The sequence below is a fragment of the Fringilla coelebs genome (assembly GCF_963513975.1).
Source record: "Fringilla coelebs genome assembly, chromosome: 34".
Taxonomy (NCBI): Eukaryota; Metazoa; Chordata; class Aves; order Passeriformes; family Fringillidae; genus Fringilla; species Fringilla coelebs.
The window spans coordinates 417,444-434,721 of NC_140060.1; the positions used below are offsets into that span (position 1 = coordinate 417,444).

Genomic DNA, 17,278 nt, shown 5'->3' on the forward strand with positions numbered 1-17,278 from the left:
AAACCAAGCCTAAAATGCCCCAAAAATTGTCCCAAAACCACCCCCAAAATACCCCAAAAAACACCCCAAAATACCAAAAAAAACCACCTTAAAACATCCCCAAATACCCCGAAAACACCCCCAAAATACCAAAAAAATGTCCTAAAAATACCCCAAAAAATGTCCTAAAACCACCCCCAAAAATCCCAAAAAATGCCCCAAAAAAACACCCTAAAAGCACCCCCAAAATACCCCAAAAATGCCCAAAACCACCCCCAAAATACCCCAAAAAACCCCCTGAAACTGATCACAGATAAACCCCAAAGTGCCCGAAAAAAAGCCCCAAAAATACCCAAAAAAACACCCTAAAGCCACCCCCAAAATGTCCCAAAACCACCCCCAAATACCCCAAAAAACACCCTAGAAAACACCCTAAAAATCCCCCCAAAAACGCCCCAAAGGCACCCCCAAAATATCCCAAAAAAACACCCAAAACCACCCAAAAACACCCCCAAAATACCCTAAAAAACAACCAAAATACCCCAAAGAAACACACAAAACCACCCCAAAAATGCCCCAAAACACCAAAAAATTCCCCAAAACAACCCCCTGAACCCAACCCCAAAACCCCCCAAAACCACCCCAAAAATGACCCAAAAATGGCCCAAAATGACCCCAAAAACCTCCCTGGAATTGTCCCAAATGCACCCCAAAAAAGGCACCAAAACCAGCCCAAAAATACCCCAAAAACACCCAAAAAACCACCCTAAAAATACCCCAAAAATACCCCAAAAACACCCCAAAAATGCCCCAAAAATGACCCCAAAAAGACCATAAAAATACCCCAAAAATGACCCCAAAAACACCTCAAAAACGACCCCAAAAACACCATAAAAAACTCCCCAAAAACGCCTCAAAAAGACTTTAAAAATTCCCCCAAACCACCCCAAAAATGCCCCAAAAATCACCCCCAAAATAACCCCAAAAATAACCCCAAAATACCTCAAAAATGCCCCAAAAATAACCCCAAAAATATCCCAAAAATACCCCAAAAATACCCCAAAACCACCCCAAAATGACCCCAAAAATACCCCAAAACCACCCCAAAATGACCCCAAAAACACCCCAAAAATGCCCCAAAAATACCCCAAAACCACCCCCAAAACACCCCAAAAACCCCATTAAACACACCCCAAAAACACCTCAAAAAGACTTTAAAAATTCCCCCAAAAACACCCCAAAAATGCCCCAAAACCACCCCAAAACCCAGGCCAGAAACACCCCAAAAATTCCCCCAAAACACCCCAAAAACCCCAAAAATCACCCCAAAAACAGCCCCAAAAATGCCCCAAAAAACCACCCTAAAACCACCCCAAAAAGCCCCAAAACAGCCCAAAAATACCCAAAAAAACTCCTAAAACCACCCCCAAATACCCCAAAACACCAAAAAATTCCCCAAAACGACCCCTGAACCCAACCCCAAAACCCCCCAAAACCACCCCAAAAATGACCCAAAGTTGCCCCAAAAAACACCTCCAAAATGCCCCAAAAATACCCCAAAAATGGCACCACAAACTCCCCAAAAATGCCCCAAAGTTTCCCAAAAATGCCCCAAAAATCCCTCCAGAAACACCCAAACAAAGGCCCCAGAATGCCCCAAAAATGCCCCAAAAATATCCCCAAAAAACACCCCCAAAATGCCCCAAAAATGCCTAAAATTGCCCCAAAAACCACCCCAAAAATGCCCCAACCCACCCAAAAATGCCCTAAAATCCCCCACCCCCAAACCTCCCAAAATGCCCCAAAATACCCCAAAAATGCCCCAAAAAACCACCCTAAAACCAGCCCAAAATGCCCCAAAAATACCCCAAAAAACCCCCAAAAATACCCAAAAAATCCACCCTAAAACCAGCCCCAAATACCCCCAAAATACCCCAAAAATGTCCCCAAAATGCCCAAAAAACCCCCAAAATGCCCCAAAAAATGCTCAAAAAAACCCTAAAATACCCCAAAAATGCCCCTGAAAAATATCAAAAAAAAAATCCCAAAGTACCCCAAAAATGCCCCAAAAATTCCCAAAAAATCCACCCTAAAACCACCGCCAAACACCCCAAAAATGCCCCCCAAAAAACCCCAAAAAGCCCCAAAATACCCCAAAAATGCCCCTGAAAATATCCAAATAAAACACCCCAAAATACCCCAAAATTACCCCAAAAATCCCATACTGGTCCATACTGGTCCATACTGGTCCATACTGGTCCATACTGGTCCATACTGGTCCATACTGGTCCATACTGGTCCGTACTGGTCCATACTGGTCCATACTGGTCCATACTGGTCCATACTGGTCCATACTGGTCCATACCGGTCCATACTGGTCCATACTGGTCCATACTGGTCCATACCGGTTTATACTGGTTCATACTGGTCCATACTGGTCCATACCGCTCCATACTGGTCCATACTGGTCCATACTGGTCTGTACTGGTCCATACTGGTCCATACTGGTCCATACTGGTCTGTACTGGTCCATACTGGTTTATACTGGTCCATACTGGTCCGTACTGGTTTATACTGGTCCATACCGGTCCATACCGGTCCGTACTGGTCCATACTGGTCCATACTGGTCCATACCATTCCATACTGGTCCATACCGGTCCATACCGGTCCATACTGGTCCATACTGGTCCATACTGGTCCATACTGGTCCATACTGGTCCATACTGGTCCATACCGGTCCGTACCGGTCCATACTGGTCCGTACTGGTCCATACTGGTCCATACTGGTCCATACTGCTCCATACTGCTCCATACTGGTCCATACTGGTCCATACTGGTCCATACTGGTCCATACCGGTCCATACTGGTCCATACTGGTCCATACCGGTCCATACTGGTCCGTACTGGTCCATACTGGTTTCAGGCTGCCTGCTGACCCTGGCCCTGCTCTTGGCCGCGTTGGATCCGCGGGGCCGAGCCCGGGAGATCCGGGAGCACCTGGAGAGCCTGCAGGTAACTGGTTTGTACTGGTTTATACTGGTTTGAACTGGTTTGGACTGGTTTGTACTGGTTTATACTGGTTTATACTGGTTTGGACTGGTTTGGACTGGTTTGGACTGGTTTGGACTGGTTTATACTGGTTTGGACTGGTTTGGACTGGTTTGGACTGGTTTGGGCTGGTTTGGACTGGTTTGGGCTGGTTTGTACTGGTTTGGACTGATTTGGACTGGTTTGGACTGGTTTGGACTGGTTTGGACTGGGAGGGGTTCAGGGCTAAACGGGGAAAGGGTTTGGGGGTCCATACTGGTTTTTACTGGTTTGTACTGGGAGGGGTCTGTGGGCTCTTCGGGGCAGTTTTGGGGTGTACTGGTTTGTACTGGTTTATACTGGTTTGTACTGGTTTGGACTGGGAGGAGTACAGGGCTAAAGGGGAAAGGGTTTGGGGGTCACTGGTTTGTACTGGTTTGTACTGGTTTGTACTGGTTTGTACTGGGAGGGGTTTGGGGGCTCTTCGGGGGAGTTTTGGGGTGCACTGGTCCATACTGGTTTATACTGGTTTGGACTGGTTTCTACTGGGAGGGGTTTGGGGGCTCTTCGGGGGAGTTTTGGGGTGTACTGGTTTATACTGGTTTATACTGGTTCGTACTGGTTTCTACTGGGAGGGGTTCAGGGCTAAAGAGGAAAGGGTTTGGGGGTTACTGGTTTGGACTGGTTTGGACTGGTTTGGACTGGTTTGTACTGGTTTGGACTGGTTTGTACTGGGAGGGGTTTGTGGGCTCTTCGGGGGAGTTTTGGGGTGTACTGGTCCATACTGGTTTATACTGGTTTGTACTGGTTTGGACTGTGAGGGGTTCAGGGCTAAACGGGAAAGGGTTTGGGGGTCACTGGTTTGTACTGGTTTGTACTGGTTTGTACTGGGAGGGGTTTGGGGGCTCTTCAGGGGAGTTTTGGGGTGTACTGGTTTGTACTGGTTTATACTGGTTTATACTGGTTTGGACTGGGAGGGGCTCGGGGGCACTGGGAGTTTCTCTGGAGGGAGGTTTGGGGTTACTGGTTTGTACTGGTTTGTACTGGTTTGTACTGGTTTGTACTGGTTTGTACTGGTTTGTACTGGTTTATACTGGTTTGGGCTGTGAGAGGTTGGGGGTCTTGGGAAACAATGGGAGGGATTTGGGGGGTTACTGGTTTATACTGGTTTGTACTGGTTTGGACTGGTTTATACTGGTTTTTACCACCTATACTGGTCCATACTGGTCCATACTGGTCCATACTGGTCCATACCGGTCCATACTGGTCCATACTGGTCCATACGGGTCCATACTGGTCCATACTGGTCCATACCGGTCCATACTGGTCCATACCGGTCCATACCGGTCCATACTGGTCCATACTGGTCCATACCGGTCCATACTGGTCCATACTGGTCCATACTGGTTTATACTGGTCTATACCAGTCCATACTGGTCCATACTGGTCCATACTGGTCCGTACCGGTCCATACTGGTCCATACTGCTCCATACTGCTCCATACTGCTCCATACCGGTTTATACTGGTCCGTACTGGTCCATACTGGTTTATACTGGTCCATACTGGTCCATACTGGTCCATACTGGTCCATACTGGTCCATACTGGTCCATACCGGTCCATACTGGTCCATACCGGTCCATACTGGTCCATACCGGTCCATACTGGTCCATACTGGTCCATACCGGTCCATACTGGTTTATACTGGTCCATACCGGTCCGTACCGGTCCATACTGGTCCATACCGGTCCATACTGGTCCATACTGGTCCATACCGGTCCGTACCGGTCCATACTGGTCCATACCGGTCCATACTGGTCCATACCGGTCCATACTGGTCCATACTGGTCCATACTGGTCCATACTGGTCCATACTGGTCCATACCGGTCCGTACCGGTCCATACTGGTCCATACCGGTCCATACTGGTCCATACCGGTCCATACTGGTCCATACTGGTCCATACTGGTCCATACCGGTCCATACTGGTCCATACTGGTCCATACCGGTCCATACTGGTTTATACTGGTCCATACTGGTCCATACCGGTCCATACCGGTCCATACTGGTCCATACTGGTCCATACCGGTCCATACTGGTCCGTACTGGTCCATACTGGTCCGTACTGGTCCATACTGGTCCGTACTGGTCCATACTGGTCCATACTGGTCCATACTGGTCCATACCGGTCCATACCAGTCCATACTGGTTTATACTGGTCCGTACTGGTCCCAGGTCTCTGACCCGCTCCGGGCCGGCTTCGTGGCCGATCTCCGTTCCCGCCTGGAGGTGGCGCTGGCCCTGCTGGGAGCGGGGGAGGGGCTGAGCCTCAGCCACAAGGTAACTGGTTTGTACTGGTTTGTACTGGTTTGTACTGGTTTGGGGCTGGGGTTACTGGTTTGGACTGGGAGGGGACTGGGATGAACTGGGAGGGGGTTTGGGGATACTGGGAGGGAGTTAAAGGGTTAAAACTGGGGGGAAATGGGGGAAAATGGGGATTTTTTTATACTGGTTTGTACTGGTTTATACTGGTTTGGGGCTTGGGGTTACTGGTTTGTACTGGTTTGGGGGCTGGGGGTACTGGTTTGTACTGGGAGGGCACTGGGATGAACTGGGAGGGACTGGGAGGGAGTTAAAGGGTTAAAACTGGGGGGAAATGGGGGAAAATGGGTATTTTTTTATACTGGTTTGTACTGGTTTGTACTGGTTTGTACTGGTTTGGGGGCTGGGGGTTACTGGTTTGGACTGGGAGGGGACTGGGCCAAACTGGGAGGGGACTGGGAGGGACTGGGATGAACTGGGAGGGAGTTAAAGGATTAAAAATGGGGGGAAATGGGAGGAAATTGGGAAAATTGGGATTTTTTTTTATACTGGTTTGTACTGGTTTGGGATTTGAGGTTACTGGTTTATACTGGTTTATACTGGTTTGGGGCTTGGGGTTACTGGTTTGTACTGGGAGGGCACAGGGGTGGACTGGGAGGGACTGGGATGAACTGGGAGGGAGTTAAAGGGTTAAAAATGGGGGAAATGGGGAAAAATGGGATTTTTCATACTGGTTTGTACTGGTTTGTACTGGTTTGTACTGGTTTGGGGGCTGGGGTTACTGGTTTGGACTGGGATGAACTGGGAGGGGATTTGGGGGTACTGGGAGGGAGTTAAAGGGTTAAAAATGGGGGGAAAATTGAGGAAATTGGGAAAATTGGGATTTTTTTATACTGGTTTGTACTGGTTTGTACTGGTTTGGAGGCTGGGGTTACTGGTTTGTACTGGTTTGTACTGGTTTATACTGGTTTGGGTTTGGGGGTTACTGGTTTGTACTGGGAGGGGGCTGGGGTTACTGGTTTGTACTGGTTTGTATCGGTTTGTACTGGTTTGTACTGGTTTGGGGGCTGGGGTTACTGGTTTGTACTGGGAGGGGACTGGGGTTACTGGTTTGTACTGGTTTCTACTGGTTTGGGGTTGGGGTTACTGGTTTGTACTGGTTTGGGGGTTGGGGTTACTGGTTTGTACTGGTTTGGGGGTTGGGGTTACTGGTTTGTACTGGTCCATGCTGATTTGTACTGGTTTGTACTGGTTTAGGGTGGTTTATACTGTATTGTACTGGTTTATACTGGTTTATACTGGTTTATACTGGATAAGGAGTGCTTTTAGCTATTTATATTGTTTGTACTGGTCCATACTGGTCCGTACTGGTCCATACTGGTCCATACTGGTCTGTACTAGTCCGTACCGGTTTATACCGGTTTAGGGTGGTTTATACTGGTATGTAATGGTTTGTACTGATTTGTACTGGTTTATACTGGTTTATACTGGGTTATACTGGGCTATACTGGGCTATACTGGGTTATACTGGGTTATACTGGGTTATACTGGGTTATACTGGTTATACTGGGTTATACTGGGTTATACTGGGCTATACTGGGTTATACTGGGCTATACTGGGTTATACTGGATCATACTGGGTTATACTGGGTTATACTGGGTTATACTGGGTTATACTGGGTTATACTGGGCTATACTGGGCTATACTGGGCTATACTGGGTTATACTGGGCTATACTGGGTTATACTGGGTTATACTGGGTTATACTGGGTTATACTGGGTTATACTGGGCTATACTGGGTTATACTGGGCTATACTGGGTTATACTGGGTTATACTGGGTTATACTGGTTTATACTGGGCTATACTGGGTTATACTGGGTTATACTGGGTTATACTGGGTTACACTGGGCTATACTGGGCTATACTGGGTTATACTGGGTTATACTGGGTTATACTGGGCTATACTGGGCTATACTGGGTTATACTGGGTTATACTGGGTTACACTGGGCTATACTGGGCTATACTGGGTTATACTGGTCTATACTGGTCTATACTGGGTTATACTGGTCTATACTGGGTTATACTGGGTTATACTGGGTTATACTGGGCTATACTGGGTTATACTGGGTTATACTGGGCTATACTGGGCTATACTGGGTTATACTGGGTTATACTGGGCTATACTGGGTTATACTGGGTTATACTGGGCTATACTGGGTTATACTGGTTTATACTGGTCTGTACTGGGCTATACTGGGTTATACTGGTTTATACTGGGCTATACTGGGTTATATTGGGCTATACTGGGCTATACTGGGCTATACTGGGTTATACTGGGTTGTACTGGTTTATACTGGGTTATACTGGGCTATACTGGGTTATACTGGGAGGGACTGGGCTATACTGGGTTATACTGGGCTATACTGGGTTATACTGGGCTATACTGGGTTATACTGGGTTATACTGGGTTATACTGGGCTATACTGGGTTATACTGGGTTATACTGGGTTATACTGGGTTATACTGGGCTATACTGGGTTATACTGGGTTATACTGGGCTATACTGGGTTATACTGGGTTATACTGGGTTATACTGGGCTATACTGGGCTATACTGGGTTATACTGGGCTATACTGGGCTATACTGGGCTATACTGGGCTATACTGGGCTATACTGGGTTATACTGGGCTATACTGGGCTATACTGGGCTATACTGGGTTATACTGGGTTATACTGGGCTATACTGGTCCATACTGGGTTGTACTGGGCTATACTGGGTTATACTGGGCTATACTGGGTTATACTGGGTTATACTGGGTTATACTGGTCCATACTGGGTTGTACTGGGCTATACTGGGTTATACTGGGCTATACTGGGTTATACTGGGCTATACTGGGTTATACTGGTCCATACTGGGTTATACTGGGTTATACTGGGCTATACTGGGTTATACTGGGCTATACTGGGCTATACTGGGCTATACTGGGTTATACTGGGTTATACTGGGCTATACTGGGTTATACTGGGCTATACTGGGTTATACTGGGTTATACTGGGCTATACTGGGTTATACTGGGTTATACTGGGCTATACTGGGTTATACTGGGCTATACTGGGTTATACTGGGTTATACTGGGCTATACTGGGTTATACTGGTTTATACTGGTCTGTACTGGGCTATACTGGGTTATACTGGTTTATACTGGGCTATACTGGGTTATACTGGGCTATACTGGGCTATACTGGGCTATACTGGGTTATACTGGGTTGTACTGGTTTATACTGGGTTATACTGGGCTATACTGGGTTATACTGGGAGGGACTGGGCTATACTGGGTTATACTGGGCTATACTGGGTTATACTGGGTTATACTGGGCTATACTGGGTTATACTGGGCTATACTGGTCTATACTGGGTTATACTGGGTTATACTGGGTTATACTGGGCTATACTGGGTTATACTGGGCTATACTGGGCTATACTGGGCTATACTGGGTTATACTGGGCTATACTGGGTTATACTGGGTTATACTGGGTTATACTGGGCTATACTGGGTCATACTGGGCTATACTGGGCTATACTGGGCTATACTGGGTTATACTGGGCTATACTGGGTTATACTGGGCTATACTGGGCTATACTGGGTTATACTGGGTTATACTGGGCTATACTGGGTTATACTGGGCTATACTGGGCTATACTGGGCTATACTGGGTTATACTGGGCTATACTGGGTTATACTGGGTTATACTGGGCTATACTGGGTTATACTGGTTTATACTGGGCTATACTGGGTTATACTGGGTTATACTGGGTTATACTGGGTTATACTGGGCTATACTGGGCTATACTGGGTTATACTGGTCTATACTGGTCTATACTGGGTTATACTGGTCTATACTGGGTTATACTGGGTTATACTGGGTTATACTGGGCTATACTGGGTTATACTGGGTTATACTGGGCTATACTGGGTTATACTGGGTTATACTGGGCTATACTGGGTTATACTGGTTTATACTGGTCTGTACTGGGCTATACTGGGTTATACTGGTTTATACTGGGCTATACTGGGTTATATTGGGCTATACTGGGCTATACTGGGCTATACTGGGTTATACTGGGTTGTACTGGTTTATACTGGGTTATACTGGGCTATACTGGGTTATACTGGGAGGGACTGGGCTATACTGGGTTATACTGGGCTATACTGGGTTATACTGGGCTATACTGGGTTATACTGGGTTATACTGGGTTATACTGGGCTATACTGGGTTATACTGGGTTATACTGGGTTATACTGGGCTATACTGGTCTATACTGGGTTATACTGGGTTATACTGGGTTATACTGGGTTATACTGGGTTATACTGGGCTATACTGGGTTATACTGGGTTATACTGGGCTATACTGGGTTATACTGGGTTATACTGGGTTATACTGGGCTATACTGGGTTATACTGGGCTATACTGGGTTATACTGGGTTATACTGGGTTATACTGGGCTATACTGGGTTATACTGGGTTATACTGGGTTGTACTGGGTTATACTGGGCTATACTGGGTTATACTGGGCTATACTGGGCTATACTGGGCTATACTGGGTTATACTGGGTTATACTGGGCTATACTGGTCCATACTGGGTTGTACTGGGCTATACTGGGTTATACTGGGCTATACTGGGTTATACTGGGTTATACTGGGTTATACTGGTCCATACTGGGTTGTACTGGGCTATACTGGGTTATACTGGGCTATACTGGGTTATACTGGGCTATACTGGGCTATACTGGGTTATACTGGGTTATACTGGGTTATACTGGTCCATACTGGGCTATACTGGGTTATACTGGGCTATACTGGGCTATACTGGGCTATACTGGGTTATACTGGTCCATACTGGGCCATACTGGGTTATACTGGTTTATACTGGGTTATACTGGGCTATACTGGGTTATACTGGGTCATACTGGGTTATACTGGGTTATACTGGGTTATACTGGGTTATACTGGGCTATACTGGGTTATACTGGGTTATACTGGGCTATACTGGGTTATACTGGGCTATACTGGGTTATACTGGGCTATACTGGGTTATACTGGTCCATACTGGGTTATACTGGGTTATACTGGGTTATACTGGGTTATACTGGGCTATACTGGGCTATACTGGGTTATACTGGTCTATACTGGTCTATACTGGGTTATACTGGGTTATACTGGGTTATACTGGGTTATACTGGGTTATACTGGGCTATACTGGGCTATACTGGGTTATACTGGGTTATACTGGGCTATACTGGGCTATACTGGGTTATACTGGGTTATACTGGGTTATACTGGGCTATACTGGGCTATACTGGGCTATACTGGGTTATACTGGGTTATACTGGGCTATACTGGGTTATACTGGGCTATACTGGGTTATACTGGGTTATACTGGGCTATACTGGGCTATACTGGGCTATACTGGGTTATACTGGGTTATACTGGGCTATACTGGTTTATACTGGGTTATACTGGGCTATACTGGGTTATACTGGGTTATACTGGGTTATACTGGTTTATACTGGGCTATACTGGGTTATACTGGGCTATACTGGGCTATACTGGGTTATACTGGGTTATACTGGGCTATACTGGGTTATACTGGGCTATACTGGGTTATACTGGGTTATACTGGGCTATACTGGGCTATACTGGGTTATACTGGGCTATACTGGGTTATACTGGGCTATACTGGGTTATACTGGGCTATACTGGGCTATACTGGGCTATACTGGGTTATACTGGGTTATACTGGGTTATACTGGGTTATACTGGGCTATACTGGGTTATACTGGGTTATACTGGGTTATACTGGGCTATACTGGGCTATACTGGGTTATACTGGGCTATACTGGGTTATACTGGGCTATACTGGGCTATACTGGGTTATACTGGGTTATACTGGTTTATACTGGGCTATACTGGGAGGGACTGGGTTATACTGGGCTATACTGGGTTATACTGGGTTATACTGGTCCATACTGGGTTATACTGGGTTGTACTGGTTTATACTGGGTTATACTGGGCTATACTGGGTTATACTGGGCTATACTGGGCTATACTGGGCTATACTGGGCTATACTGGGTTATACTGGGTTATACTGGGCTATACTGGGTTATACTGGGTTATACTGGGCTATACTGGGCTATACTGGGCTGTACTGGGCTATACTGGGCTATACTGGGTTATACTGGGCTATACTGGGTTATACTGGGCTATACTGGGCTATACTGGGTTATACTGGGCTATACTGGGTTATACTGGGTTATACTGGGTCATACTGGGTTATACTGGGTTATACTGGGCTATACTGGGTTATACTGGGTTATACTGGGTTATACTGGGTTATACTGGGCTATACTGGGCTATACTGGTTTATACTGGGCTATACTGGGCTATACTGGGCTATACTGGGTTATACTGGGCTATACTGGGCTATACTGGGTTATACTGGGCTATACTGGGCTATACTGGGTTATACTGGGTTATACTGGTCCGGGATGGTTTATATGGGTTTATACGGGTTTATATTGATCCGTACTGGTCCGTACTGGTCCATACTGGTTTATACTGGTTTATACTGGTCCAGGCTCTGACGTCAGTGCCCCTCCTGGAGCGCATGGCCGCCCTGACCCGCCTGCAGCTGGGCTATACTGGGTTATACTGGGTTATACTGGGTTATACTGGGTTATACTGGGTTATACTGGGTTATACTGGGTTATACTGGGTTATACTGGGTTATACTGGGTTATACTGGTCCGGGGTGGTTTATATGGGTTTATATTGATCCGTACTGGTTTATACTGGTTTATACTGGTTTATACTGGTCCATACTGGTTCATACTGGTTTATACTGGTTTATACTGGTGCAGGCTCTGACGTCAGTGCCCCTGCTGGAGCGCATGGCCGCCCTGACCCGCCTGCAGCTGGGCTATACTGGGTTATACTGGGTTATACTGGGTTATACTGGGTTATACTGGGTTATATGGGTTTATACCGGTCCGTACTGGTTTATACTGGTCCATACTGGTTTATACTGGTTTATACTGGTGCAGGCCCTGACATCAGTGCCCCTGCTGGAGCGCATGGCCGCCCTGACCCGCCTGCAGCTGGGTTATACTGGTCTATACTGGTTTGGGTGGTTTATAGTGGTTTATATTGATCCATACTGGTCCATACTGGTCCATACTGGTTTATACTGGTCTATACTGGTGCAGGCCCTGACGTCAGTCCCTCTCCTGGAGCACATGGCCGCCCTGACCCGCCTGCAGCTGGGCTATACTGGGTTATACTGGGTTATACTGGGTTCGTAGTGGTTTATATTGATCTGTACCGGTCCATACTGGTCCATACTGGTTTATACTGGTTTATACTGGTCTATACTGGTGCAGGCCCTGACGTCCCTCCCTCTCCTGGAGCACATGGCCGCCCTGACCCGCCTGCAGCTGGGCTATACTGGGTTATACTGGGTTATACTGGGTTATATTGATCTATACTGTTTTATACCGGTCTGTACTGGTCCATACTGGTTTATACTGGTTTGTACTGGTCCAGGCCCTGACGTCAGTCCCTCTCCTGGAGCGCATGGCCGCCCTGACCCACCTGCAGCTGGGTTATACTGGGTTATACTGGGTTATACTGGGTTAGGGTGGTTTATATGGGTTTATACCGGTCTGTACTGGTTTATACTGGTCCATACTGGTTTATACTGGTTTATACTGGTGCAGGCCCTGACATCCCTGCCCCTCCTGGAGCGCATGGCCGCCCTGACCCGCCTGCAGCTGGGTTATACTGGGTTATACTGGGTTATACTGGGTTATATTGATCTATACTGTTTCATACCGGTCTGTACTGGTCTATACTGGTTTATACTGGTTTATACTGGTCCAGGCTCTGACGTCCCTCCCTCTCCTGGAGCACATGGCCGCCCTGACCCGCCTGGAGCTGGCTGGGAACGCGCTGCGGGCGCTGCCGGCGCCGCTGGGGGCGCTGCGGAGGCTGCGGGTGAGACACCAGTAACACCAGTAACCCCTCCCAGTATAACCAGTAACAGTTGTTATCCCTCCCAGTTACACCAGTTACCCCTCCCAGTATAACCAGTGACACCAGTAACCCCGCCCAGTGACACCAGTAACAGCAGTTATCCATCCCAGTAACACCACTGACAGCTCCCAGCTACACCAGTGACACCAGTGACACCAGTAACACCAGTAACCCCTCCCAGTTTAACCAGTTATCCCTCCCAGTTACACCAGTGACACCAGTAACCCCTCCCAGTAACACCAGTAACCCCTCCCAGTTACACCAGTAACCCCAGTAACCCCTCCCAGTATAACCAGTGACACCAGTTATCCCTCCCAGTTACACCAGTAACCCCTCCCAGTGACACCAGTGACACCAGTTACCTCTCCCAGTATAACCAGTGACACCAGTAACCCCTCCCAGTAACACCAGTAATCCCTCCCAGTTTAACCAGTAACACCAGTTATCCATCCCAGTGACACCAGTGACACCAGTAACCCCTCCCAGTATAACCAGTAACCCCTCCCAGTGACACCAGTGACACCAGTTACCCCTCCCAGTATAACCAGTTACCCTTCCCAGTGACACCAGTGACCCCTCCCAGTTACACCAGTGACCCTTCCCAGTTTAACCAGTAACCCCTCCCAGTTACACCAGTGACCCTTCCCAGTTTAACCAGTAACCCTTCCCAGTAACACCAGTTTACCCAGTTATCCCTTCCAGTTACACCAGTAACACTAATAACCCATCCCAGTTTAACCAGTTACACCAGTGACCCCTCCCAGTTACACCAGTGACCCCTCCCAGTAACACCAGTAACCCCTCCCAGTGCTCCCAGTCCCTCCCAGTAACACCAGTAAACCTTCCCAGTGCTCCCAGTAACACAGTAAGCCCCTCCCAGTTCCCTCCCAGTCCCTCCCAGTTCCCTCCCAGTTCCCTCCCAGTCCCTCCCAGTCCCTCCCAGTCCCTCCCAGTCCCTCCCAGTTCCCTCCCAGTCCCTCCCAGTCCCTCCCAGTTCCCTCCCAGTTCCCTCCCAGTCCCTCCCAGTCCCTCCCAGTCCCTCCCAGTTCCCTCCCAGTTCCCTCCCAGTCCCTCCCAGTCCCTCCCAGTTCCCTCCCAGTCCCTCCCAGTCCCTCCCAGTTCCCTCCCAGTCCCTCCCAGTTCCCTCCCAGTTCCCTCCCAGTCCCCTCCCAGTCCCTCCCAGTTCCTCCCAGTCCCTCCCTGTCCCTCCCAGTTCCCTCCCAGTCCCTCCCAGTCCCTCCCAGTCCCTCCCAGTAAGCCCAGTTTGCAGGAGCTGGATCTCTCCGATAACCGGCTGACCGAAGTGGGCATGGCCCCGCCCCTCCCCCGCCTGTGGCTGCTGCGGCTGGACGGGAACCGTACGGACTGGTTTATACTGGTTTATACTGGGAGGGGCTGGGAGGGACTGGGAGGGACTGGGAGGGAACTGGGAGGGACTGGGATGGACTGGGAAGGAACTGGGGGTTACTGGGAGGGACTGGGAGGGAACTGGGAGGGACTGGGAGGGAACTGGGAGGGAACTGGGAGGGACTGGGAGGGACTGGGAGGGAACTGGGGGTTACTGGGAGGGACTGGGAGGGAACTGGGAGGGACTGGGAGGGAACTGGGAGGGAACTGGAAGGGACTGGGAGGGACTGGGAGGGAACTGGGGGTTACTGGGAGGGACTGGGAGGGAACTGGGAGGGACTGGGAGGGACTGGGAGGGATCTGGGAGGGAACTGGGGGGGACTGGTTTGAACCTGGGGGTTACTGGGAGGGCACTGGGGGTTACTGGGTTATACTGGGAGGGACTGGGAGGGAACTGGGCAGCCCTGTGGCTCCATACTGGTCCATACTGGTTCATACTGGTCTATACTGGACCGTACTGATCCATACTGGTCCATACCGGACCGTACTGGTCCATACTGGTCCATAATGGTTTATACTGTTCCATACTGATCCATACTGGTCCGTACTGGTCCATACTGGTCCCTACTGGTCCATACTGGTTTATACTGGTCCATACTGGTCCATACTGGTTCATACTGGTCCATACCGGTCCATACTGGTCCGTACTGGTCCATACTGGTCCATACTGGTTTATACTGGTCCATACTGGTCCATACTGGTCCATACTGGTCCGTACTGGTCCATACTGGTCCATACCGGTCCATACTGGTCCATACTGGTCCGTACTGGTCCATACCGGTCCATACTGGTCCGTACTGGTCCATACCGGTCCATACTGGTCCCTACTGGTCCATACCGGTCCATACTGGTCCGTACTGGTCCGTATGGACCCATACTGGTCTGTACTGGTCCATACCGGTCCGTACTGGTCTGTACTGGTCCATACTGGGCGGGCATTTCCCCCACTGTGGGTGGGGCGCGGTCTGACCAAGCCCCGCCCCCAGCCATTCGCCACGCCCCCGCCCTGGCCCCATTGGCTGCCTGGCCCCGCCTGACCCGCCTGGGATTGGCCGAGACCCCGCTGAGCCACGCCCCCGGAGGCCCCGCCCACCTGGCCGAGCTCCTCCCCGGCGTGGAGATCGCCTTCAGCTGATTGGCTGCTGCCGCCGCGGCTGGCCACGCCTCCTGCGGGGTGGACACGCCCCCTTTTCGCCGCGCGAACACTTCCGGGTTCAATAAAGTGATGGCCCAGTTGAAACCAGTCCGTCCCAGTTTGTCCCAGTTTGATCCCATTTCCCTCCCAGCCCCTCCCAGTCCCTCCCAGTTCCCTCCCAGTTCCCTCCCAGTACCTCCCAGTTCCCTCCCAGTCCCTCCCAGTCCATCCCAGTCCATCCCAGTCCCTCCCAGTCCCTCCCAGTCCGTCCCAGTCCCTCCCAGTCCATCCCAGTCCCCTCCCAGTCCCTCCCAGTCCCTCCCAGTTTGTCCCAGTCCCTCCCAGTCCATCCCAGTCCCCTCCCAGTCCCTCCCAGTTCCCTCCCAGTTCCCTTCCAGTCCCTCCCAGTTCCCTCCCAGTCCCTCCCAGTTTGTCCCAGTCCCTCCCAGTCCATCCCAGTCCCTCCCAGTTCCCTCCCAGTCCCTCCCAGTCCCTCCCAGTTCCCCCATCCCCGCCCCAATCCTCTCCCCGGTTGCGCCACCTCGGGCCGGGCAGGGGTGGGGGAGGGGCGGGGGTCACCCCGCGGGTTCTGGGGGGGGTCGGGGTGGGGGAGGGGCAGCGGCCGGACCTGTCCGGGGGGTGGGGGAGGGGCGGGGAGGGGAGAATGTGTCACTGCCAAATAGTGATCCATTGCCCAGCCCTAGGGCGAGGCCTTGCCAAATAGTGAGCCGAGCCCTGCCCCGAAGGGGGGGGGTGGGGCAGGGTGGGGGCTTGCCAAATAGTGACTCAGGTGTTGCCAAATAGTGATCCCGCGGGCGCTGCCACAAAGTGAGCCGTTGAGTCAGCCCTATGGGGAACCCCTGCCAGAAAGTGAGCTCGATCCCAACTCCCCCCTTGCCAGATTGTGAGCCATTGATTCACCCATAGGGAGCCCCCCTGCCACAAAGTGAGCCATTGAGTGACCCATAGGGACCCCCCTGCCAAATTCTGAGCCAAAGCCCCCTCCCCATATGGGACCGGACCCCCTGCCACATAGTGAGCCATTGATTCACCTCATAGAGACCCCCCTGCCAAATACCGAGCCGAGCCCCCTGCCACATAGTGAGCCATTATATTACCCTATAGGGACCTCCCTGCCAAATCCTGAGCCGAAGCCCCCTCCCCATATGGGATCGGACACCCTGCCACATAGTGAGCCATTGATTTGGCCTATAGGGACCCCCCGCCACAAAGTGAGCCATTCATTCACCGCATAGGGATCCCGTTGCCAAATCCTGAGCCGAAGCCCCCTCCCCATATTGTCATAGAAC

The 17,278-nt window shown here is 50.1% G+C and overlaps 1 protein-coding gene across 1 annotated transcript in view; it reads left to right on the top strand.

Moving 5' to 3' along the window:
* The window catches only part of RABGGTA (Rab geranylgeranyltransferase subunit alpha), a 35,710-nt gene extending 19,652 nt beyond the window's left edge, over nt 1-16,058 (top strand). The window contains exons 13-17 of the mRNA XM_084224209.1: nt 2,904-2,992; nt 5,241-5,345; nt 13,274-13,387; nt 14,697-14,784; nt 15,820-16,058. Of these exons, the coding sequence (XP_084080335.1) occupies nt 2,904-2,992; nt 5,241-5,345; nt 13,274-13,387; nt 14,697-14,784; nt 15,820-15,968 (545 nt within the window). The 3' untranslated portion in view covers nt 15,969-16,058. The remainder of the gene's footprint in view (nt 1-2,903; nt 2,993-5,240; nt 5,346-13,273; nt 13,388-14,696; nt 14,785-15,819) is intronic.
* Nucleotides 16,059-17,278: the final 1,220 nt, after the last annotated feature.